This window comes from Diceros bicornis, chromosome 5, assembly GCF_020826845.1.
Source record: "Diceros bicornis minor isolate mBicDic1 chromosome 5, mDicBic1.mat.cur, whole genome shotgun sequence".
NCBI classification, from domain to species: domain Eukaryota; kingdom Metazoa; phylum Chordata; class Mammalia; order Perissodactyla; family Rhinocerotidae; genus Diceros; species Diceros bicornis.
This window is the reverse complement of record NC_080744.1, coordinates 60,890,239-60,913,758: the sequence shown is the minus strand read 5'-3', so window position 1 is coordinate 60,913,758 and position 23,520 is coordinate 60,890,239. Positions and strand designations below refer to the sequence as shown.

Here is a 23,520-nt window from a genome sequence, read left to right as displayed (position 1 = left end):
CAGAAATGCTTGCTTTTATTAAAAAGGAATGGCCTCACAAAGGCACGACTGTAGGAAAGGTTGTAATTTGCCCAAATAAAACTTAATTTGATCCATGAAATAGCTGTGGTTTATTGTGTAATAGATGTGCTATGTGTTTCAATTTAATAGAAGCCAATATAATAGGGGGCCAGCTGGGGCCTCCGGAGGCCGGCCTCTTTCCCACCACGCACAGTAGGGCCACACAGCCCGCCCGGATGGCGAGACCCTCCACCAGGAGAGGACGGAGAAGGGCTGGCCACAGACTCCCGGCCCAGACCATGGAGGCCCGTGGGAGAGACAGCCCAGGGACAGGCAAGTAAGAGTGCTTAAAGGAATAAAAAAAGAAAAAAAAAAAGGAAAGAAATGAAAACCACCCTTTTTCCAAAGCAAGGCTGTGAGTGTGTGAGTCTGAGGAGGGGGTTGTGGGGGCTGAGTCACTTTCCTGTCCCCTGCTGGAGTGGGAGGGCCCGCTCCAGGGGCTGTGGGAGAAAGAAGGATGGGTCTGTCACCTGGAATGTGTTGGTGGGGGACCCTCTGGAGAAGCCTCAGGGATGGTCCCCGGGGCAGTGGGCAGCCGCCTCGGCCCCCAGAGCCTTGGCACGCAAGGCTCAGCATGAAGGTGGTACAGGACGGGGGAGAGAGAGCCCAGAGCAGGGGCTCACTCGGCTATGGCGAGGCCCTCAGAGATGGTCCAGTCAGCACCCCCTGCCCTCAGCCCACCCTGGCAGTCCAGACTGAGGCCCAGAGAGGGTATGTGAGCTGCATAAGGTCCAACAGCCAGGGAGCAGTTCAGCTGGTTCTCATTCCATAAACCCTTACCACACACTGATGCTGGGTCAGGGATAGGGAGGGCAAGGGTGGGATGCCAGGCTGGTTTTACAGACCCCCCCCAGGAGTGCTGACTGACCGACAGAGCCCAGTAGGGAAGGGAAAGTGGGCCGGAGTAGAGGGACCTCACATTTGTCAGGGTATCCCGTGAGCTTGGTATTGCTCAAAGTGTATCATGTGCATGATCTCATTTAATCCTCATGACAACCCTGCACAGTAGGTATTGGTGGCCCCATCTTTCAGATGAGGACATTGAGGCTGGGGTGGTGGCTTGTCTGAAATCCTAGTTACCCCTGGACCCTCTGCTGCCTCCTGTGGGTGGAGACAGTATCCACTCAGCAGCTCCACCCCTTCCCTAGGCCTGTCTGCCTCTGGGGCTCTGATCCTGGGTCCGGGTTGCTCCTGATTCATTCTCCCCATTAGTGCTTCCCTACAAAGGCCTTTAATTGGCTCAGTGTGACCTGGGACAGACCTCTGAGCCTCAGTTCTCTCATTTGTATAGGGAGAATCATCACACATACGCTACCAAGGCTGTGCTGAGGATGAAATGAGATGCCATATGGAAAGCACCTCCGCCAGGCTTGCCATTCAGGAGGTCCTCATTAAATCCATCTATTCCAAACCACCCACACTGAGAATACTAGGCCAGGAGAGTTCTGGACATTAGTTTGGGAGGGAGAACCACCTGGTTTTTTTTTTTTTTTTTAAAGAATGGTCAGTGAACACTGGAATAGTCTTTTTTTTTTTTAACTTTATTTATTTATTTTTCCCCCAAAGCCCCAGTAGATAGTTGTATGTAATAGTTGCACATCCTTCTAGTTGCTATATGTGGGACTCGGCCTCAGCATGGCCGGAGAAGCGGTGCGTCGGTGCGCACCCGGGATCCGAACCCAGGCCGCCAGTAGCGGAGCACGCGCACTTAACCGCTAAGCCACGGGGTCGGCCCGAACCACCTGGTTTTGAATTCCAGCTGCCATTTCATTGCCGAGTGTCTGGACAGCTTATTTCCTCTCTGAGTCTCAGTTTTCTCATCTGTAAAATGGCCATCACGTTACCTAGTTCACAGGGATGATGGGATAATTAAATGAGATAATAGATGGCACATAACAGGTGCTCACTAAATGATAGTTGTTATTTCATTATTATTAATTCTCTTTCTAATCTCTCCTCTACGGCCTGTCCTCCATATGTATGAGGACATATCTAGTGCAGTGCTGTCCCTCCTTCCCCCTAAGGACTTCTTAGTCTGGGAACTGGGGTTTCTGCACTGAGGCTCAGAGAACCCCCTGGAAACAAATTGCACATGAACCCAGTGACCAAAAGAGCAGAGAGCAGTTACCCTGCAGGCACTTGCAGGGCATGGTCTTCTCTTCTGTTCTTCCAAGATAATGTCGCCTCTCTGCCAAACCCACTGTTGGGCTTGGAAGGGCAGGTCTGTGGGGTGTCAGGAGAGGCAGGAGCCTCACTGGTCAGGGCGGGGGCTTCCAGAGACAGCAGCCGGGAGGTCTGCTCTGAAAGCCAAACAAGAGATGAGACGCACGCCATCACCTCATGGGGACTGGGGCGTGCTCCTCTCCCCCATCCTGCCTGGCCGACTCCCACGTGTGCCTGCTGGACCATGGCAAGGCCACAAGCCCGGTTAGAGAGCCGTGCCGCGGCCAGGTCATCTAAAGCCACAACATGCGGCTTATATGAGATTGGAGCCGTCTAGGACTGAGACTCGCCCAACGTCACAGCAGGTGTGTGTGTGTGTACATTTTTTCCATTATGTCTTCTTAATCTTAATCTCAGCATCTCGAAGGCATGCTACAGGGGTCAAGGGAGGCCATCAAGCGTGGAAGTGCACTATTAAATGATACAAACGTGAGGATTCATTTACTGTCATTTAATACAGCCAAACTTCAGTTAAGCGGAACACTGGCAGTTATAAATGTTTAATTGAGATTTAACGCCAAATCCCTTTTGGGTCAACATTTATTGTGGAGAATCTGTTTCTATAATTATAATTTATAACAAAGTTTAATATAATATAATAAAGATAATCCATGCTCGTTGTAGAAAATTTGAAAAATGTGGAGAAGGATAAAAAAAGAATGCAAAAATCATCCCTAACTCCACAACCCAGAAATACTCACTGGTTATATTTTACATCCATATATATGCATTCATATCATAATATCATATGTATGTATAAATTCAGCTCTTTATATGTGCCAGGGACTGAATTCAGTGCTTACTGCATTATCTATGTATATATGTAAACGAAGTATCCTCTTATGTATATGGAAGTTTATCACCTGTTTTTTTCCATTCGGCATTATATCATAACTTTTCCATATAATTAAAAATATTCTAAACATATTTCTCTTTATGAGAATCTCACATGCTTAGGTAAGGTAAGGTAAATAGTCCAGAAAAATAAAAAAAAACAGTTGCACCTTGGTCTCCTCTCCCATTCTCCCAGGCCCAATTGCCATTCACAATTAAAGATGATTTTTAAAGGCTGCATAATATTTTGTCACATAGATGTGCCATCATTTCTGTAATTCCCTATTATTGGACATTTAGACTGTTTCAGAATTTTGACGTTGGAAAAAAAAATGATTGTTTCTCAGAAAAGATCCCCAGAGGCAGAATTGCTGGAACACAGGGCATAAACATTTTTAAGGTTTTGATCCATGTTTTGAGAAACCAATTTCCTGAAAGCTGCCCCAATTTATAGAACCATCCACATAGAAGGAGAACATTATCCTGCTCATCTCACTCCATCTCAGCCCCATTGTGCACTACTTTTTTTTTTTTTAATAGTTTGGCCAAAGTGACAAGTGAAAAATAACATCTCACTATTTTAATTGAATCTTTTGTTTTCTAATGAGGTTAAACATATTTTCATATACTTAGTCACTTACATTTTCTCTTTAGTTCATTTTCTCTTCATGTCCACTGCCCATTTTTTTCTATTGAGGTTTTTAGATTTTTTTCTTTTTGATTTGTAAGTGCTCTTTACATATTTGTTTTTATTTTAATTCTACTTCTGGTATGTTTTGATGTACAGAAATTTCCAATTTTAAGTATACAAATATATACATATTTTCCTTTATAATTTCTTCCATTACTGCAGTGCTTAGAGAGGCCCTTCCCACCCAGAGATCAAAATCATGAACATTTTATTCGAGTTATTTCATGGTTTCATTGTTTTTACATTTTGCAGTCTCATCCATCTGGAATTTATTCTGCTCCATAGTGGGAGGTGAAGATGTAGCTATTCTCTCCCCTCTCCACCCCCTCCACCATCTCCTCCAGTTCCCCACACCACTTATGAAGCAAACCTCCCTTTCTAGCAGGCTTTGTGAACGCAGCAGCCCCAGGCACTGTGCCGTCTCCATGTGAAGACACCCCTGGTCCTCCAGCGATAACTTTAACTCCAATTCACATGCTCCGAGGCCCCCTGCCTCCCAATGCGGACACAGAAACAAACACGACACAGTTACCACCCTCAAGCAGCTCCTAAGCTAGAGAGAAAACAGGCCAGTCAAGAGACAATTGCAGTAAAATGTGCCGAGGGCTTGAACAAGGAAGGTCGTCTGGGTGCTGTGTGGGACTCAGTGGGCAGGGTTTCCCTGGGCCAGGTGAGGGGCTAGCCGTCAGGGGATGGGTCCTGGAGGAGAGGACAGGTGAGCTGGAACATTGAGAAGTAAACATATTAAAAGATACAAAGGCATCCAACAAACAGGTAACCCAGGGGGTCTGCGTGGCTGGGGCATGGATGGCAGGAGACGACTCTCACTGTATGCCATTTTGTGCCACGTGCATCTCCTAATAGTGTGTATCTCCTAATAGTAAATTTTCATAAGGATTACTACTTTGAATGAATAGAAAGGAGTTTGATAATTAAGCAATGGAAGGGCATCTAGGAAGAGAGAACGGCATAAGAAGAGGCTTGGTGGAGTCACAAATCAGCTCAGCCTATTTAGGGAACACTGCTGGTTCCGCCTAGGGAGGGTGAGGTGCTGCAGACTAAGGAGGCCATGTATGTCCCAAAGGGGCTTGGACTTCCATGGCAGCCAACAGGTGGCTGTATACAGGGGAATAACTTGGCCAGGGCTGCATTTTAGGAAGATCCACCTGGCTGCAGCGCAGAGAGGGGAACCAAGGAGCTCCTGGAGGCAGGTGGAGGGACCTATTAGGAGGCAGCTGTGGCGAAGTCACAGAAAGATTATGATGTACCCAGAGCCATGGTGGTCTGGGGCTGCCCCTTCCAGTCCAGAAGCCCCTCCTTGAAGGTCAGCCTGTGGACACCTGACCTTCAGTCAGTTTGGGATCCCACCCACGGGGGAAGATTCTGGGCCCCCTCTGGCCAGGCCCCTCAGCTCATCCTCTCTGGGGGTGAAAGGCAAGGGTATAAAAAGCCAAGGAGCCTGAAGGCAACCAGACTCTGAAGCAAGACCAATCTCATCCCAAACCCTGGCTCTGTCCCTTACCTCCCATGGGAACTTAGGCAAATTACTGAGCTCCTCTGAGCCTCATTTTCCCTTTTCTGTAAAATGGGACCAAAAGGATTAGTGTGAGTGTCCATGGGAGTATTCCATTAGACAATGTATGTCAGGTTCCTGGCAAGCGGGAAGGCCTCAGTATATGTAAAGTGCAATACCACTGCTCTGAAGAGGAGCAGTGTTTTAAAAGAAGAGTCTAGAAAAGGTACTCCTTAACCCAAAGGAATGTCCAGGATTTCAGGAAGGCAGGTAACATCACAGCTGACAAAGAGCTCATAAGGGAACCCTGGCCCGGCCCGGGCTCTGTGTCCGCTGGCCCTTTCCACTCTGCTGTCTTTCCACCCCAGGCCCTCTCTCAAGCCCTTCGTTCTTGCCTCCTGGGCCATTTCTCAGACCACGTCAATGTTCACGTCAGTACCTCTAGTTTTCCAAAGCACTTTCCTGCTCCTGAGTTCATTTCTTCCTTGTCACTGCTCTGTTGAAGCAGGTCTTAGACCCATTTTACAGATGAAGAAACTGAGACTCCCCCCCGGCATACAGGGAGAAGGTGGTAGGGAGCCCACTGGTTGCTCCATGCTCCTCCAGCCTTCTAAGCCTCCCAACCACGGTGAGACCCAGGGCACAGGCTGAGAGGCATGAAACGCTATGGGCCAGCATCTGTGAGGCACAGGAAGGAATTCCAGCCCCTCGGGTGAGGGAAAGCTAGGGAGACGGGACTTAGAGAGCACTGGGACAAGGGTCAGGCAGGCCTGATTGCAACTCAGCACCACCCCTGGCCTGTGTGACCTTGGGCAATTGCTTGACTTCTCTGAGCTTTTGCTTCTCACCTGTAAAGCAGGCATCACTCACAGATGCTGAAGCATTGCAGTGAGCATGAAACGAGAGCACTGATGGTGTATGTTATCTATCACTGCATAACAAATGAGGCCAATCTGTCTTGTTTGTCGACACTACCAGTCAGGTGGCATTTGTCAGCCCCATGGGATGCCTGAGCGATGGGAGTGGGGTGGGGCAGACGTCCAGCGGTGCTGACAGGAGTTTTGCACTGAAGGTGCAGGAGTTGGGGCTATCCCATGCTGTTTCTCATAACTTCTCAGTTTGGGGGAAGGTTAAGGGAAACGGCGATCAAATCATGATCAGAGCTGTCTGGCGGGGGAGGCTAAGCCGGCAGTCGGCTCTCTGTAAGGCGCTCACACCAGGGAGGGAGAGCTGCGTGGGGCACTGGCCGGTGCCAGGAAGGCCTGCCGTCTGAGGCATTCCCTTCCCAGGCGTGAGTTGTCGCTCTTCCTCCACCACCACAAAAGCCATGGATTCTGTTCCAGTGGCTGTCTCTTCGACTTTTTCCCAGTCACCTCCTACTTGCACCCAGACCTTTCTTCCAGAAGGGCTGGGTACAAGAGTGACAGAGCATTTTTATAAAATTTAACCAGAATTCAGTTTGAACCCCCTTTTGGCCAGACTACCAAACATAGGTTGCAGGAATGAGGCTGGCTGTCCAGGGAAAGTAAGAAGTAGCATGCCCAGGAATGGTTAGGGCAGAATCTCAAATTTTCAAAATAGGTCTATAGAGCCCCACATCCCTTTCATCCTGTATGACCCAGGAGGCGCCGCAGAGGAGATGATGCCTTCCTGGGGACAGCCACAACCAATGACCAAACCGCCTTACTCAGGTACATGGACCAAGAGGAGGTGAGGGAGATGGAGGTGGGAACTGACTCAACAAGACCATCCCTGTGGATGGCAGGGAGCAGGGAAGGTCATCGAACACCTTGCCTGTCAGTCCTTTGTGGAGTGCCTTCTGTGATAAAAGGCACACCATTGTCAGACTGTAAATGGTCCAGAAGGCTGAAAACATGACTCAGATTAGTTTCAAGGGCCAGAATGTTGTGGCTGGAATTGGCCGATCAGATTGGAACAGCAGTAGCATAACCTGAAAATGTGTCAACAGCAGTGAGGCACCCACCCATAGCCACAAGACGGGGTCAAAGGTCTGAGGCAGTCATTCTGCCATAAGGAGGCAGAGACCATGCCCACTGTGACAGTCAGGTCAACTTTTGGTAGGAGTCACAAGCCTGGCATGCAGTGTGGAGACATGGAGTCCTTTATTTGCACAGGTCTCTGAGGGTAGGGGTATGGCCACACCTACTAGGACCATAGGTCCAGGCAGCAATGGGGGCAGTCCGGGCAACGCAGGCATGCCAGCCAGTCTGATCAGAGAACAGACTCTTACCATGTGTCATCCACAGCCTGACCCACACTGTTCAATCAGCAGCCTCAACTTGTTCCCACACTTTGTGACCCTATAGAAGGGTGTCTTTAATCTGCCAGTCTGTAGTTTTCCAAGTGGCAGACGAAACAGGCAGGTCATTGGCTATACTCAAGAGACAGTAAAAATATAACGAGCTTCATCAAGGAGTGTCCGCTGGAGCTGTGAGAACGGTCTTGAGTTCTGCCCACTGAGCACAGTGACCATGCCCATTTCTGGTTGTGCAGAGCTGGCCCTGGGGTGGAACAGCCACAGCAGCCCAGTGCACACCATCGGGACAGAGCCAACCTGGAGCAGTTAGAGCCCTAACACTAGTCAATTCTTCACTTATGGTTTCCTCTGGGAGTTTGACGTTCTCAGGGAAATTTCCAAGAAATTTTGACCCAAGAAGGTCAAAATTCCCTCATAGCAGCCAGGCCCCTTTTATAGTCTTTGTACTGTTGTCTCTGAATGGATCTAAAGTTGGTATGATAGACTGCAAGAGCGGCTGAGTCATCATTCTTCCTTAACGAGCGTGATGTGCCCCACCCTCTTGTCTCCAAGTGAACTAGCCAAAGTTCTAAGGATTTCTCTGGTTTCTGCCCATAGCAGTCATGAATTTCCCTCCTTTCACTCTCAGTGCAAGTGCCTATCTCTGTAACCGCTGTCTGAAAGGCAGCAGCACCTTCTGCCCACCCAGGACAAATCCCAGTGTTAGTTTGTTTCAATGGGGAGGAATTAAGGCTGGGCGCTAGATCAGCAAGGAAGTCTCCCCACCTGGAGGAGAGTTAGCCACAACCAGGGCACCATTTTGGCAGCTGTCTTTGAACCTACTTCCTGGTACTCAGCCTGCAACCAGCTCCCCAGTTCCTCCTCATGAAAAGACAATAAAATAGAGGACCATTTACTGCCCACTTGGCCATATAATTTGGTCAATGTATTTGCTACTGATTTCCATGGACTTTCCTCAAAATCCCATTAATTGGCTTGTGAATCGCTCATCTTGCCTCTTCCAGAAAGCCAGGTCTTTTTCAGCATCTTATCCTCATCGCCAAAACTGTCAAGAACTGTGAAGGATCTGAGATTTTACCCTATTTGCAACACAACAAGTTAGCTTGCCCCATTTCCTGGATGCTGGCAGAAGACACAAGACTCCTGGGTCAGAGACAACAGATTTCTGTTACTCACGGCACAACCAGCAGCATGAGGATCATGTTTGCATTGGCTTCCTTGTGGTGCAAAGAGAGACAGGTGACACCAGCACACTCAGTGGGGTGCCCTATAGGAGAGGAACCCTGAGCTTAGGGAACCCAAATCTTTTATAATGGGCAGTAAACATGCCTGCCGTATGCACCAGAGGGAGACACTGTCTCCATCTTCTAAGGCTGTTGGCTATCATATATTCTTGAAGAGGTAGTCTAGAACAAAGGTAGTCAGTGCCTTTGTTTGCAAGATTTGCAGAGAGACCCACAGAGAATTGTCTTCCAACACCACACATGCTTTCTCAGTTGGTCCCTACACAGTGGATCCAGAAGAAAGGCCCAGAAGAAACACATGAAATGCCCAAGTTCACAGAGATTGGAAAATGATGGAGTCAGAATTCAAACCTATGTCCACAGGCTTTCACTCCTCTCCAAAGCTGGCGCCTCCATCCTCATCAGCACAACTCAGGCATAAGGCTTGATAGAGAAGGTGGCAAAGTCTCTCTGTTCAGGGATGGTTTTCAGTGGCTCTGTGGACTTCTGTTCCCCAGTGTCTCCTCTCTGCCCAACTATGGCAAGTTCAAGAACTTTGGCTTCTCCTGGTCACTTGGGAGCCCACCCCCGAAGCCTAGAAACTGTCCCAGAATATGTCTGATGACATCACCTCCTGGGGTGAGGGCCAGGCCAGCCAGAGCCCTCCCCTCGCGGAGCACCCCTGCTGATCTCCAGCCTCAGCCTCAGACTCAGACAGAACGAGATCCCAAGTATGTGCACTGATAACGCCTCAACTGAAAACTCAGCGCCACTCAAGCTGGTTCTTCTTCCCTGCAAGTCGTGGCAGGGACACCCTGGGAGGGCATGGCGGGGATCCTGGCTGTGGGCCTGGATGGGGCCAAGTGGCCCCTGGGGTCAGACCTCAGTCCCCCAGAGCCCCCGTGTGAGGAGAGCCCAGCTGCCAGTTGAGGCCTGTCACCAAGGCAGATCCGGCGCCACTTGGCTTCCTGGAGATCTGATGTGGTTTTTGACATTATATTTTAGGCAGCACAAAGCAGGGGATTCTTAAAGAGTCAAAAAGGTTGTTGTCAGGGCCAGGAATGGCAACCATCCTCACTCCATGGGCAGAAGAGGAAAGGAAGGAAGGAGCAGGGGGTGGAGGCGCGGTCACCATTTCTAAAGGGTCTGCTTCCAATACATGTCTTTAGAAAGCACCAAAATGCCACCCATTTTAGACAACTTTAGGAACTCGGCCAACATTGAACGGCCTATTAAGAGATTTTTTCCTCTCCTCTACAAAAACTCATGAATAGATGTGTTTCTGTTAAAATGTTAAGGAAAGCGCACCTTGGACTGTACACACGAAGAGTGTTATTTACGCGTGTGTTTTTCCAGGCATTCCTAAAGCTCCATTTCGTTCATTGCCCAATGATAGGAAATAGCAAGCGAAACTATTAAAAATAAAGATTTCCCATTAATTTGCTGGTTCAAACAAAACTGAAAAGAAAATAAAGCTGGCAACAAAAGTAATATTTTTAAAATTCAACAAATTTTAAAATGTTTTAAGTGTTGCCCACGACAAGCCAGACCCTGTTCTAACTGCTTCACAAATATAACCTCATTTAATTTAATCTTCCTAACCACTCTGTGAGGTAGGTACTAGTCTTACGCCCATTCTAACCGACAAGGAAACTGAGGCTCAAAGACCTTCAGTAACTTGCCAAAGGTCACTCAGCTGGGCCTGGAGCCCAGGAGTTGCCTCCAAAGCTTGTGTGCTCAGCAGCCGTGGAAAGTCAAGTTCAGAAGTGCTGCCACCAGCAGGGTGGGGGGTAGGAACACCAGCTCTGGAGCCAGAGAGATCCGGGTGGGAATCCTAGCGCTGATACTTGCTAGCTGTGTGACCTTGGGCAACTTGCTTAACTTCTCCGAGCTTCATCTATAAAACAGGGATAAAGATTAAACGAGATGATACAAAGTGCCTAGCACATAACACGTCCCTCAGTAAATGATGATTGTTATTATGATTGCTAAAAAAGTGAGAGTTCTATTACTAGTGACCATCTCGGCTCCTCTCAGTAGTCCAATATGAAAGTGCAACCTAGCTGCCTCTCTTGGGACATAAGATTTCTGGGTGAGTGGCCAGGGCTCTCTAGAGGCACTATCAAGCCTCATTTTTAAAGGGGAAGTGAGGCCCAGAAAGGGAGGGACCTCTCCCAGCACCGTGTCCCCGGTGCCCCTAGGGAGTCCAAGGAGGTCACAGTAAAAACCATCTGTCTCCTCTGCTCAGCCCATGGGCTCCGGTCTCACGTTCAGAAATTCTAGGCATTTTATCTACACTCACCAGCCTCACTGTGACCTGCTGCCAAAACAGTCGGCGAGGCTGCGAGGCTGTTCCAGCCTATGTCCCTGGTGATGGGCAGCCTGGACTAGACACCCCCTTCCCAGCAACCTCCGCCAACACCCCCACAGGGCCAAGGGGACACACACAGCTCCCTCTCTGCTATCCAGGCTGCCTGAACTGAGCAAGGCCTCAAAATCCCAGGGTGAAGAATTTTAAAACTTTGTCTTCATTTGCCCTTTATTAAAAAGCATAGGGAACCCCACAATGAGAATGTACTTAATGGCACAGAACTGTACACTTAAAAATGGTTAAAATTGTATGTTATGTATATTTTACCCCAATAACATAAAAAAAAAAAAAAGCATAGGGAAGATGAAGAAGTCCTAGAGCTGGATGGTGTTGATGCTTATACAACACAAATGTACTTAATGCCACTGAACTGTACACCTGAAAAGGGTTAAACTAGTCAATTTTATGCTATATATATTTTACCACAATTAAAAACAAACAAAACCAAAAAATGACCTGCACCCCTACCCTTCTTGCCTCTTAACTGCTCGCTCAGGCTGATGCTGGCTTACAGAAGCCTTTGCAGCATCGCCGACAGGCTGGCTCAGGAAGAAGCCCTGTCATAGGTTTAGCCCCCATTGGCCCCTGCTTTGCTGCGTGACCCTGGTTAGTGCCTGCCCTCTCTGAGCCTCAGTTCTGTGATAGTGAGGAAACTGGATGCACTCTAATGGCCTTCTCTGCTTAGACGTTCTTGCTACCACACCCCTGAGAGGGTAGAATAAGGCTGCAGGACATGAGCCTCCAGAACTTGGGGACCGAGGATAGAGGAGGGGGTGAGGTTTCTTAGGGGCCTGTAAGAGAGAAGCCAGCTGAGGTTGTCGTGGAGACACACAATGCTAATCAACACCCTCCCACCCCCTCAAGCCCGCTTGGTCCTTCAGAGTTTATAAAACGTGCCCACATCCATTACCTCCATGACCTATTCATTCCACAAACATCCGGGGAGCCCATCTCTGCCCAGCACTGGGCTGGCCCAGGGCCATAGGGGCAAATGAGACATGAGACATCTCTGGCTTCCAGGAGACCCCCCAGGAGGAGAGAGGGGGCAGCAGTGTGGTCAGAGCTTAGATTGGGCAGGCTGGGGCATGGTCAGGAGGAGGGAACAGCTTGGGCAAAGGCCTGGGAGAGCGAGAGAGAGGTCTGGAGTGTGGCGCTCAAAGGGGGTTGGCCAGGTAGAGATGGGGCAGGGCTAGATTCCCTCAGCGCCTCCCAGGCCACTCTGAGAGGTAGTTCTTTATCCTGAAGGCACAGGGAGTCATCAGAGAGGTTTTGGATGCAGACTATCACTCTGGGTAGAGAGTGGATAGGAGGGGGCAGGACAGGAGCAGGAGGCTTGGTTAAGAGGCCACAGCAGCTGCCCGGGGTGCGGGGGGGCCCTGGCGTCTCTGACCTTGGATGGCCCAGTGGATCACGGACTCTGCTTTCCCACTGAAGAAACTGGGGTTCACACAGGTGAGGTGATTGCCCAAGTCAACAGCGAGTGCAGAGATCCAAATTTGAGTCCTCATACTTGCTAAATCCCCAACCAAAGCTTTTCTCACCCACCTGATCTACCTTCCAGGCCCCAAAACAATAGTGAGCACTTACTGAGAGCTTAATAGGAGCCAGCTCTGAGTGCTCAACATGCATTCATTCATTCAATTTTCCCAGCAACTCTAGGGCGTAAAGAGTCTTATTATTATTCAGATGAGGAAACTGAGACTCAGAGAGGTTAACTTGCCTCAGATCATGCACTAACTGGTAAGTGGCAGAGTCAGGATCAGAACAAGGCAGCTGCAGGCAGAGGCAGCTGGAATGGAAATGTGTGTGTGGGATGGGAGCTTCCAGGATAGGAGGATGAGGGGAGTGTTCCCAGAGGTGAACAGAGGTGGGTGCATGCCCTCCAAAGCACTGAGGTGGAATCTGCGCCCGTGATACAGAGGAAGCAGCTAGACAGGGGTTCTGCGACCTGAGTTTTTAGGCTCAGCTTTGCCCTGAACTTGCTGTGTGACCTCAGGCTACTGAAACCCCTCTCTGAGCCTCGAGTTTCTCACCTGATGCATGAACACAAGATCTCCAGGCCCCCCTCTCTCCCAGTTCTGCTTCTTTCACTGCTGGATCAACCCCTCCATCCCCACCCCACCAGACATTCCCAGAGACTAGGCAGGGGAGAGATTACAGATGGGAGTGGGCTGTGGAATGGAGAAGAGGGGGCCTGGAGAGACTAACCCTTCTCCAAAAACCTAGTCAACTGCAGGAAATCCCCCCCACGTCTCCAGGACTGAGCTTGGGTTTGGGGGCAGTAAGCCCCACCCACCTCGCTTCTCAGGGCCAGCAGGGACCAGGCTCCCACCACACTCTCCAGAGACGGGACCTTGTTTAGAAAGTGTCTCCTTTGGAGCCTGAGTCACCAGATCCCTGGGTGGTCTGGGGGAAACCACAGAGTTACTGCAGCACCACGACTGGGGGCGGGGGGGAGGACGACGAGTCCTGCCACTGCTTGTGACCTCAGCAACTCAGCCTATTCTGTCTGGGACTCGGTTTCCCCATCTGTAAACTGAGGGGCTGGAACTGGGGTCTCAGACTCCCATGAAGATAGGCAGTCACAGGGCCTCTCCCTGACACTCAAGGCCACCCAAGGACCTCTGGGGGGTCCTCAGTCTCAGGACAGGCAGGCCTGGGAGCAAGATAGCTGTGAGATTGATGTCCCTGGGCCCCCAGAATTCAGCCCTTCAGGCTGGCAGACAGTCCACGAGGGACAGGCCCACTCCAGCAAGCCCATCGCCACCAGCATACAGGAGGAGCCCCAGCCAGCATCTGAGACAGATGGCTTGTTCCTTCCCCCAGGGAGTTTGGGCTAATGACAGCATTCAAGTGAGCGTCAGTTTCTCCATCTGAAAGAGAGAAGTAACTGAGAACACCACTACAGAGGTTCTCCCGAAGATTAGATGCAGGAAAGTCGCTAAGCACGTGGTAAGGGCTCACAAATGGTATGTTAGTGTTATCAGATGAAAAGAAGAAAAACGCAGTAACTCAGAGCCCAGTCTCACACAAAATAGCCCAGCTCTGCTCAGTGCTCGAGAGGAGGCCCAAGGTCTGGACGGTGCAGGGCAGCCGAGGGAGGTGGGCCTCCCGGGAGGCTCCGGCCCAAGGGGGCTGGGGCAGAGTGGAGTGAAAGGGTCTGGGCTGGCAGAGAACCAGGAGAAAGATTTCCTTGAAGGGCAGTGTGGCCCATGGGGCTTAACTCTATAGAGAACGATGCCAGCTGCCTGAGTGGGCACCCTCTGAGAATCTGGGAGACGGAGAAAGATGTCACTGTTTGATCTGCACAGAGTAGACCCCGTGGTGGGAGGCAGGAAACCTGGGTCATATCTGAGCATCCATGATGACAGGCTTGAGGTGAGCACTTCCCTGCTCTGGGCCTCAGCGTTCTCATCTATAAAAGAGGAGTGTCAAGCCCTGTCCCTCTTGCTCCCTGATGGAGGGAAATTATGAGCATCACTCCCACATCTAGGCATTGTTGGGGGCTGGCTGCTTCCTCTATGGGCAAGGAGTCACTCTCAGGAGACCGGCATCAATGGGCACTATGCTCTGGGGAGCCAGGGTGGGTTCAGGGCTCAGCTGACCCATTCCTGCCTGCCACCTGGCCCTCCTCTTGGGAAGCCCCTACAAGGAGCTTCTTAAAGCCCCGCTCTGATCACCTCCTTGGCCCATTCAGAAACCAGCCCACTCCACTGCCTCCCGAATGTCACCCCAGCTCCTCACCTTGACAGTTGAGGGCCCCCAGCCTCCCTTTCCAGCCGTGCCACTGTATTAGTAACAGCTGATACAAACTGATGATGGACCAGGTACCGTGTGATGTGCTCAGTTCTCCCCATGTGCACCTACTTCTGAGGCAGGAAGACTTTTATCCCCATCTTATACACGGTAACACTGAGGCACATTGAGAAGTCTCTGGTCACTCTATAAGTGGCAGAACCAGGATTTGAACTCGGGCAACCCGGCTCCAGAGCCCAAGTGTCTGAAGCCTCCCCTGTCCCCACCTCCTAGGTGTTCCACGACATGGATGCCTCCTGGTTTCAGCCACTCCCATGGCATTGCCCCTTTGCTCCTGCCCCTCCGCCACCCCTAGCCCATCACCTTGCCACTCATCTGTCCTGTGAGGACCAGAGCTGAAGCCCTGAGCCCTCCTGGGATCCTCTCCGCAGTTCCCACAGAACTGGCTCCTTCTTCCATTTCATTCCAACTTGTACTCTGCTGCCTGAGCCCAAGATGCCTCCCACACTGAGCCCCCACCAAGAATACACCAGTGAGGCAGGCACCCCCGATCAGCATCTTCAGAGCAGGGCCTCAGTGCAGGGTGCCCTGGTGTGTCCCAGCAGTCAGCAATGACCAGCCCTCAGGCACCAGCCTGCCGTGGTATAGGGACAGGATCAGCGGGGGTGGGGAAAGAGTCCATCGGCAAATAACTTCGGGAAACAAGTGAAATGGTGTATTTCTTGGGGGACGTGGTGGCCATGATACCCACCTCCTGGCATTCGTTCTTGCGTAGTCCCTCCCACATCATTGCAGGAATGGTTTGTGTGATCAGTAGGCTATGGCAGAAGGGATGGCATGTAGCTTCTGAGATAAGGTTATAAAAGATGGCAGCTTCCCCTTGGTCTCCCTTTTGGATCAGTTGCTCTGGGGGAAACCACATCACGTGTAGGACAATGGAGAAGCCTTTGTGATGAGGAACTGAGGCCTCCAGTGAACAGCCACACGAGCCTGGAAGTGGGTCCTCCAGCCCCACTGAAGTCTCAGCTGACTGCAGGCCTGGCCGACAGCTTGAGTGCAACCTCATGGGACCCTGAACCAGAATCCCCCAGCTAAGCTGCTCCTGCATTTCTGAACGCAGAAACTGAGATAATAAATGGTAGTTGTTTCAAGATGCTAAGTTTTAGGATAATTTATTACGGAGCAATAGATAACACACAGGACTTCTCAGAGCATTTAATATGCTAATGTAAATCTCCAGGAAAGAAGATATACAATGTAACATTCCCCTTAGTTACTTGGCCAAGGAGGCCTTCTTTTTTGAGTTTTCTCAAGCAAGAAAACTGATTTAATATGGCTCTGGTCCTACAACTGGATGTAACTTCTAACCTTGATCTGTCTCATGAGCTCGTCATTTACCCTTCCAGAACTCAATTTTTCCCTTTTATAGAGTAGAAAGAAACCACTTGCTTTTGCATAAATCATGGATACAGCCCCAGATGGGCAGGTTCTGAGCTATTTGGTGGTGGGCGGGGGGAGGTGGGGGAGGAGGGTAGCTTGTCTTGGTCCTAACAGGAGCTTCACCCTGGGGCTCAGGTGGGTTCTACAAGATGGTCTTTCCTCCTCAGGCCATTTCCCCAGAGCAGTGAGAATTAGTGTCTTCTTCTAGCTGGTGCACAGCTCAGAGAGGGAGGCACGAACCTGAGTCTTCACCATCATGGAGTTCCTCCAGGCCAGAGCATGCGCCTCCTCCATCAGACTGGGACAGCTTATACAGGATTGATGGCCCATGTACGCTCCTCCTCCCCCCATCCTGTGGACACACCACAGCTGTGGGCAGGAAAGAACAACAGAAACTTCTCTGGCCTTAAGCGTAAACATATGTCCATCCTCCCTTTTCAATTTATTCCCTCTACTCTTTATCCCATTAAAGACTGAAATCAAATTTCAGGATGCCTGATGGATCAGAAACCACCGAAGCCCTGCATGTCCCTCTTCATTAAAAAGAAGACAGTTAAAAAAAAAAAAAAAACTATAATGCGAATACTTTATTATTCAATGGGTGACTGGTATTAGCTTTTTGGGCGTTAATATTTCAAAAACCATACACCAAACCCAGGCTTTTCCACCTAGCTCTGCTGTATCATTTTCTTAAAAGAAAACATAAAGAAGAGGAAGGAGGAAAAGAAGGAAAATATATCTGTATTGAAAGAATTATAAGCCAAAGTGCGTCTTTCTTGTTTTGTCCATATACACACATTGCACCATACATAAATAATTACATTGTAAAAATGACTCCATAATTACAAGTATAATATATATTTCCATATAATATATAAAACTTTATATTAAATCTAGGTAGATGATATTTGGGGGGGTTCGTCCGTGGGGCTGTGTCTCTGGGCACTGGCCCCCTGGCGGCGGGCACATGGTGGGGCCGCTGCCCCTCCGCGGCGGCCGCTATCTGTGGTTGTTGAGGAGGATCTCGAGCCAGCAGGGACAGGAGGTGATGAACTGCCTGGAGTAGCAGGGCCCCCAGCCCTTGGCGAAGCTGATGCGGACGCTGTTGGGGTCGTAGGGGCCGTCGGCGGCGTCGGGCTCGGGCCCGTGCTGGAGCAGGCCCGAGCGCTCGAAGTCGAACACCTTGATGGAGTAGCCAGGAGGCACCTTGCGCACGACGAGGGCGCGGCCGCCGGGCGCGTCCAGCGTGGGGGAGTTGACGAAGATGGGGTGCTCGCCGCGGTTGTAGGCCCACACGCCGTCGGGCTCCTTGCTGAGCAGGATGCCGAAGCCGATCTTGCTGCGCGTGCGCCGCACCGACTCGCTGCGCTGCTCCAGGTTGAGCTGGCCCAGGCAGAAGCCGCTGCCCTGAGGTAGGTCGTAGAAGATGCTCACGGCCTGGTCGTACACCGCGTAGAGGCGGCCCACACGGGTCCGGTGCTCCCAGTATGCCACGCTGCACCAGTGGCTCGGCTTGGTGGCATCCGGAGACATGCTGGCGTCTGCGGGGCAAGCACAGGGCACCGGGGTGTTACTCGGGGTGGGGAAGCAGGTGGCAGAGGGGAGCCGAGGTGGCACTGCTGCTTGGACGGTGGGGGCTGGGTGGGGTTTCTAGCATTCAACACACATGCGAGCACCTACTGTGTGCCAGGCTGTCCTCAAGAAATTTAACACACAGCAGGACATTCCCCCCACCCTCCCACACACACAAAGAAGAAAACAAAGGCTATGAGCCTAGGAGAAGGCAAGGCACCTACTGCGTGCTGTGTGCTCTGGAGACACAGACACGAACCACACGTGGCTCCTGCCCACAGCATCTTACAAGCTAGCAGAGATGACAAACCCACACACCCAAAGGAAGGCCTGAACGCTGAGCACCTACAACATCCCAGGGGCTGTGCACGGCACTTCTTACTCTACACCTGCCCTCACTGCATCCTCCAATCACTGGGAGGAGGCCACCTTCTCCTATTCTACAGATGAGGATCCAAGACTTGGCTGACACCAGCAGCCTGCCCAAGGCCACACAGCCAGGGAGTGGCACAGTCAGGATCTGAACCTGGTCAGGCCAGCCTCAACCTGAACAGAGTGGAGTGAAGCCATTAGGGGGCATAAATCACCACTTGGAGGGGACTCAGGCAGAGGAAGGCGGGATGGGGTGGGGGCATTGGCCCCAGGATCCCTCCCAGCCGAAACTGTGGCCTTGAGCGTTATGCCAAGCCTCCTGGGACCCGCCCCTCGAGTGGGCTCTCGGGCAGGAAGTGCAGGCTTTCACCAGAACTGCAGCCACCTCCATGAGACAGAGAAGCTGAGGGTCTCCAAACGCTAAAGGGAAACGTCCCTCGAGGGCTCCAGAGTTTGCCAGCTCTTGCAGGTGTGTGCTGCTCCTCTCTGAGCCTCAGTTTCCCCACGGACAGCAAAGCGGTGGCCTGGATGATGGCTGGAATCCCTTCTCACTCCAGCTTGGGGCATCTCTGCGTGTCTGGATGAATTTAACAATTTTCTGAGACCAAACCTAAGACCACACACAGGCTGGGGTGTGTCATGAAGAGCAGCCCCATCCTCGCTGCTCTCGCGTGTGACCAGCTTCTCAGATTCTGAAGCCTGTTGACATCTGGTCTTTCCTTTGAGCTCACAGCTCTGAGAAGCAGTAGGCACCCGTGACTGCCCAGTGAGGTGACATGTTCCCACACAGGCCCCCGGCTGGGGCTCTGCCTGGAGGGCCGAGTTCTGCTGGAGGCCTGGTGAGAACACAGCCAGGCACTTTGTGGCTCGGCTTCTCCAAGAGAAACTGACCAAAGTCCAGCCAAACCTGAGGGAGAAAACATGGCTAACAACTCCATTCATGAGCCGGGTGAGGTCAGCCCTGTCTGCCTGCAGCCCAGGCCCACCCAGATGCCTCAGAGCAGCAGGGTGACAGGGCTCCTGACATCCTCTTAGGCACTGGGAGGCCCGCCTAGCCACCAGGCAGGAAACTGTCTGCCTGAGGGGCCTCCTGTAGGCTCCTGTCGCCTTGGGCTGGGCACAGCCTCAAAGGGCATGCCCCTCACCCTCTGCCGGGCATTAAGGTCCCAGCCACAGGTCCCCAGGCCAGCTGCCGAGGACATATCATTTTGCCTCACAGTCTCTGTCCAGGCCCCTCATGGTTCCCGCTGATGGTCAGCGAGACAGAGAAGAGGCCCTGCTCCCTGCCCTCTACTGACTTGCCCTTAGCCAGTAGGCAGGCAGACAGCTCTAGCCTGTGGGGGGTGACCAAGCTGGCCAGTCCCAGCAGGTGGGCAGCCAGGAACACCCCAAGCCATTGGCTCTCTCTCCATCTGTCCATCTGGCACCAGTCTAGGAGTTCCCAAGATCCAGGAAAGCAGCACCATCCCAGCCTGGCCATGAAACTCCAGCACCAACCTTCCCACCAAGCAACAAGAGTTCCTTTAGTGCACTAGGCACAGAGGGGCGAAGCAAAGAAGCTGTGCCTGGAGAACAGTGGGCGACAGGACAGGCCACAGGCATCCCTGAGTGCCTCCACGAGCTAGGCGCCTTCCTCACCACATTCACCTCTATTATCACCCATTTCACAGGTGAGGAAACCGAGGCCCAGGGAGGCGCCATAACCGATGGCGAGGATACACACTAGTGAGCACTGGAGCTGGCATCAGGGCCAGGCCACACTCTGGAGGGGAGCTCCTCTCCACACTCCCGGCAGACTCCACCATGAAACCCATGCACTGAGCAAGTCCCTGCCCTTCTCTGAGCCTCAGTTTCCCTCTCTGTAACCATTTCTGCTCTTATGGTCTCTGAGTCCTACAGGTGCTTAACCACAAGCTGGTGAGTCACTCCCCACCCCACAAATGAAAGGCCTTCACTCCCTGAGGCCTTGTGGCACAGTCTCACTGGTGAGGGATTCCTGCTGTCCCCCTCTTACAGATAAGGCTCAGAGAGGGCCACCCAGTCATAAAGTGGCAGCTCTGCCCCAGGGTGTAGCCACTCCACTGTAAAAGGCAGAGAAGCAGTTGAGCAGTCCGAGAGTGTAGGGGTGAGGGTAATGGGGTTGGGGGATGGGCACTTCCTCTCTCCCAGCCCCCAAAAGGCTTTCAATTAAAAGCCAAGTGGGACTTCCTGTCCCCCTCCTCTCAGCTCCTCCCACCTCAGCCAAGCCAAATGCCTCCTCATCACCTACCCCCACCTCGTCAAGACCGGTGTCTCCTGCCTTGCCCCAGTGCCCCTCAGGGGGATGGTATCCCGGGCTTAGGGACGAACCCCACAGAGCTGCCCTGGGGCCCAGCCTGCCCCAACTGTCTGGCTCAGGGGCACTGCCTGGGCCAGGCCTCACCTGCGGCCTCTTTGGTGGGGCAGCCTGGGTAACACCTCATCAGGCCCGGGCCCCTGGCCAAGTCTTCCAAATTCCAGGAGATGGACTGCCGCCTCTGAGGAGCCCTCTCTGACCTCTCCCTCCTGTGTGCCTCCAGCCTTAAGTGCAGCCCCTCCCTTGGCCTGAGCAGGTGTCATTGCCCCTGGTTGGTCTAGACTGTCAGGTAGGAAGGGTGGGTCTCGGGTCCGTGTGTGTCTGTGCCAAGGCTGCATGTATCCCTAGAGTGCTCTTGGAACACTAAAAGGGAAGGAGGAAGGAAATAAAATACATCCCAAGTGTCAGCACACTGCCCTCACCCCCACCCCCATGGGAATGCTGCCCAGCAGGTGGGGTCGATGGCCTCAGGCCCGAGGGGATGGTGGGCAAGGACTTAGGTCTCAGGTCCCATCCCGAGAGCAAGCCACAGATGAGCCCATCACCATGCTTGGGGCCTCCCTGTCCCTAGCCAGCTCTCAGGGCTCCAGAGCTTTAGGGGGCCTCTGACATGATCTGGTCCAGGGAGCCCCAACACTTTGGCTTTCACAAACCAATACGGTGTTTAACAGAGGGGTTGGGAATGTCCCAGGGTTATCACTATTTTATTTTGTCACGTATGGACTTATCAAATACCCCAAGACCATCTACTATCACTGGCACAAAAGAAAGTCATTTGATACTAACAAAATACATAGGACCTAAATCAGAAATTTAGAAGTTAATACACTGAGATTATAAGAAATTTTCTTATTTCTTTCACTGTGGACCAATGAAACTTAGTCCCGAGACTGGCCTGTGGGAACCACTAGTTGAGTCCAATGTCCTTGTGCCCCAACAATGGCACCCCGGTGGCACAGGGTGACTCGCCCAAGGACACATGGCAGTGGGTGGCAGAACTGGGACCAGAGCTTGAGACCCCAGAATTCTAATCTAATCCTTGTCACATGATCCACAAGGTTTCAGAGTGAGATAGATCTAAGCCTCTCCCCATTGACTGGATATGTGACCACAGACAAGATGCTGAATGTCCCCAAGCCTCAGTCTCCCCATCTGTAAAATGAACTTATTCACAACCGAGTCCCTCACCTACACAGTCCATCTTTGGGTTTTCTGGAAACCCAGGCAGCAGATCCATCGGGTGCAGAAAGAAGCAGCCATCTATTTAGTGGTCCAAGCACTGGCCTGACCCTACAAAGGCCAGGGGTCCTTAGGGGTGTCGGGGGTCATGACCCAGAGTCACCACCGTGGGAGGTTACAACATGGCAGTGGACAGCAATGCCCTTTGCAGACTGCAGAGCACTTTGCAAACTAGCCTGGTACCTGAGGTGACAGAGGTGCTCAGTAAGCAAAGGAATGAAGACTGAAGACAGGGATAACTCAGTGTCTAGAACCAAGTGCTGTGTGGCTCTGTTTCCACACTCGTACGTATATGTATTCAGATCTCATGCAGGGTGTCCCACACAAGCTGACATGCTCTCTGCGAGTGAGAAGGCAGGCACCCCCAAACCCTGGTTCCCCCTGCACTTCCCAGCTACAGAGCCCCAGCCACCCACTATGCCTCTTGTCTGCAGCCTGGGCTGCCACTCAGGGTGCCAGGGGACAGTCTCTTGCAGAAGATCTTTTTCTCCTTGTGGCTCCAAGGCTGTGGTCCTGCCATCAGCCTAATTAGGAACCAGCTCCTTAATTGCAAATAAATACCGGGGAGTCAGACCCGAGTGAACAACATCAAAGATGACCGTGCTCTGACCGAAACTCCTGCTCAGGGCCTGGCCTAGTTCCCAGCCAGAATCTGGGTCCTGGCTGGGAGGGTTCCGGGGGGAGGAGGAGAGAACAGGCGCAGTCTGGCACTATGTCTGGGGTCGATCTGGCAGAGCAGCACCAGGCCAGGAGTCAGAAGTCCTGCAGTCAGGTGCCTGGCCTCCTGGCTCTGATTAGGCAGGCCATCCTCCTTCTCGGGGACTCAGTCTTCCTGCCTGAACAATGAGCTCTAAACTTCTGTGATTTAGTGAATGTTCACAGCAGCTCTACTCATAATCACCCAAGCTTGGAAAACAGCTCAGACGTGATGGACTGAATGTCTGTGTCCCCCAAAATTCACATGTTGTAACCCCCAATGTGATTGTATTAGAAGGTGGGGTCTTTGGGAGGTGATTAGGTCATGAGGGTAGAGGCCTCATGAATGGAATTAGTGCCCTTAAAAGAGACTCCAGAGAGCTCTCTCGACCCTTGAACATGTGAGGACACAGCAAGAATACAGCCAACTATGAACCAGGAAATGGGCTCTTACTAGACACCAAATCTTGATCTTGGCCTTCCTAGTCTCAAGAACTGTGAGAAATAAGTATGTGTTGCTTAAGCCACCCAGTCTATGGTATTTTTGTTACAACAGCCCAAACAGACTAAGATAATGGATAAACAAAAATAAGGTACATCCATACACTGGGGCATGGCTCACCAATAAAAAGGAACGAACTACTGAAACACACACCAATGAAGGCGAATGATCATGCTGAGTGGAAGCGGCCAGACACAGAAGACAGGCTGTTTGTTTCCATTTATATGGAATTCTTGAGCAGACAAAACTAACCTACGGTGACAGCAATCAGAACAGGGATTACCGCTGGGGAGCGGGGATGACTGGGAAGTGGTGTGAGGGAACTCTCTGGGGTGATGGAGATCTTGATTGGTACAATGGGAACTCAGGTATACACACTGAAAAATCACGACCTAGATACTTAAGAGCTGTGGCT

The 23,520-nt window shown here is 51.6% G+C and overlaps 1 protein-coding gene across 2 annotated transcripts in view; it reads right to left on the bottom strand.

Annotated features, from left to right (window-relative positions):
- Window positions 1-16,546: 16,546 nt before the first annotated feature.
- Window positions 16,547-23,520, bottom strand: part of SMAD6 (SMAD family member 6) — a 75,834-nt gene continuing 68,860 nt past the window's right edge. For both annotated transcript variants that reach the window (XM_058541920.1, XM_058541919.1), the window contains one exon: window positions 16,547-17,930. In XM_058541920.1, the coding sequence (XP_058397903.1) occupies window positions 17,389-17,930 (542 nt within the window). In that variant the 3' untranslated portion in view covers window positions 16,547-17,388. The remainder of the gene's footprint in view (window positions 17,931-23,520) is intronic.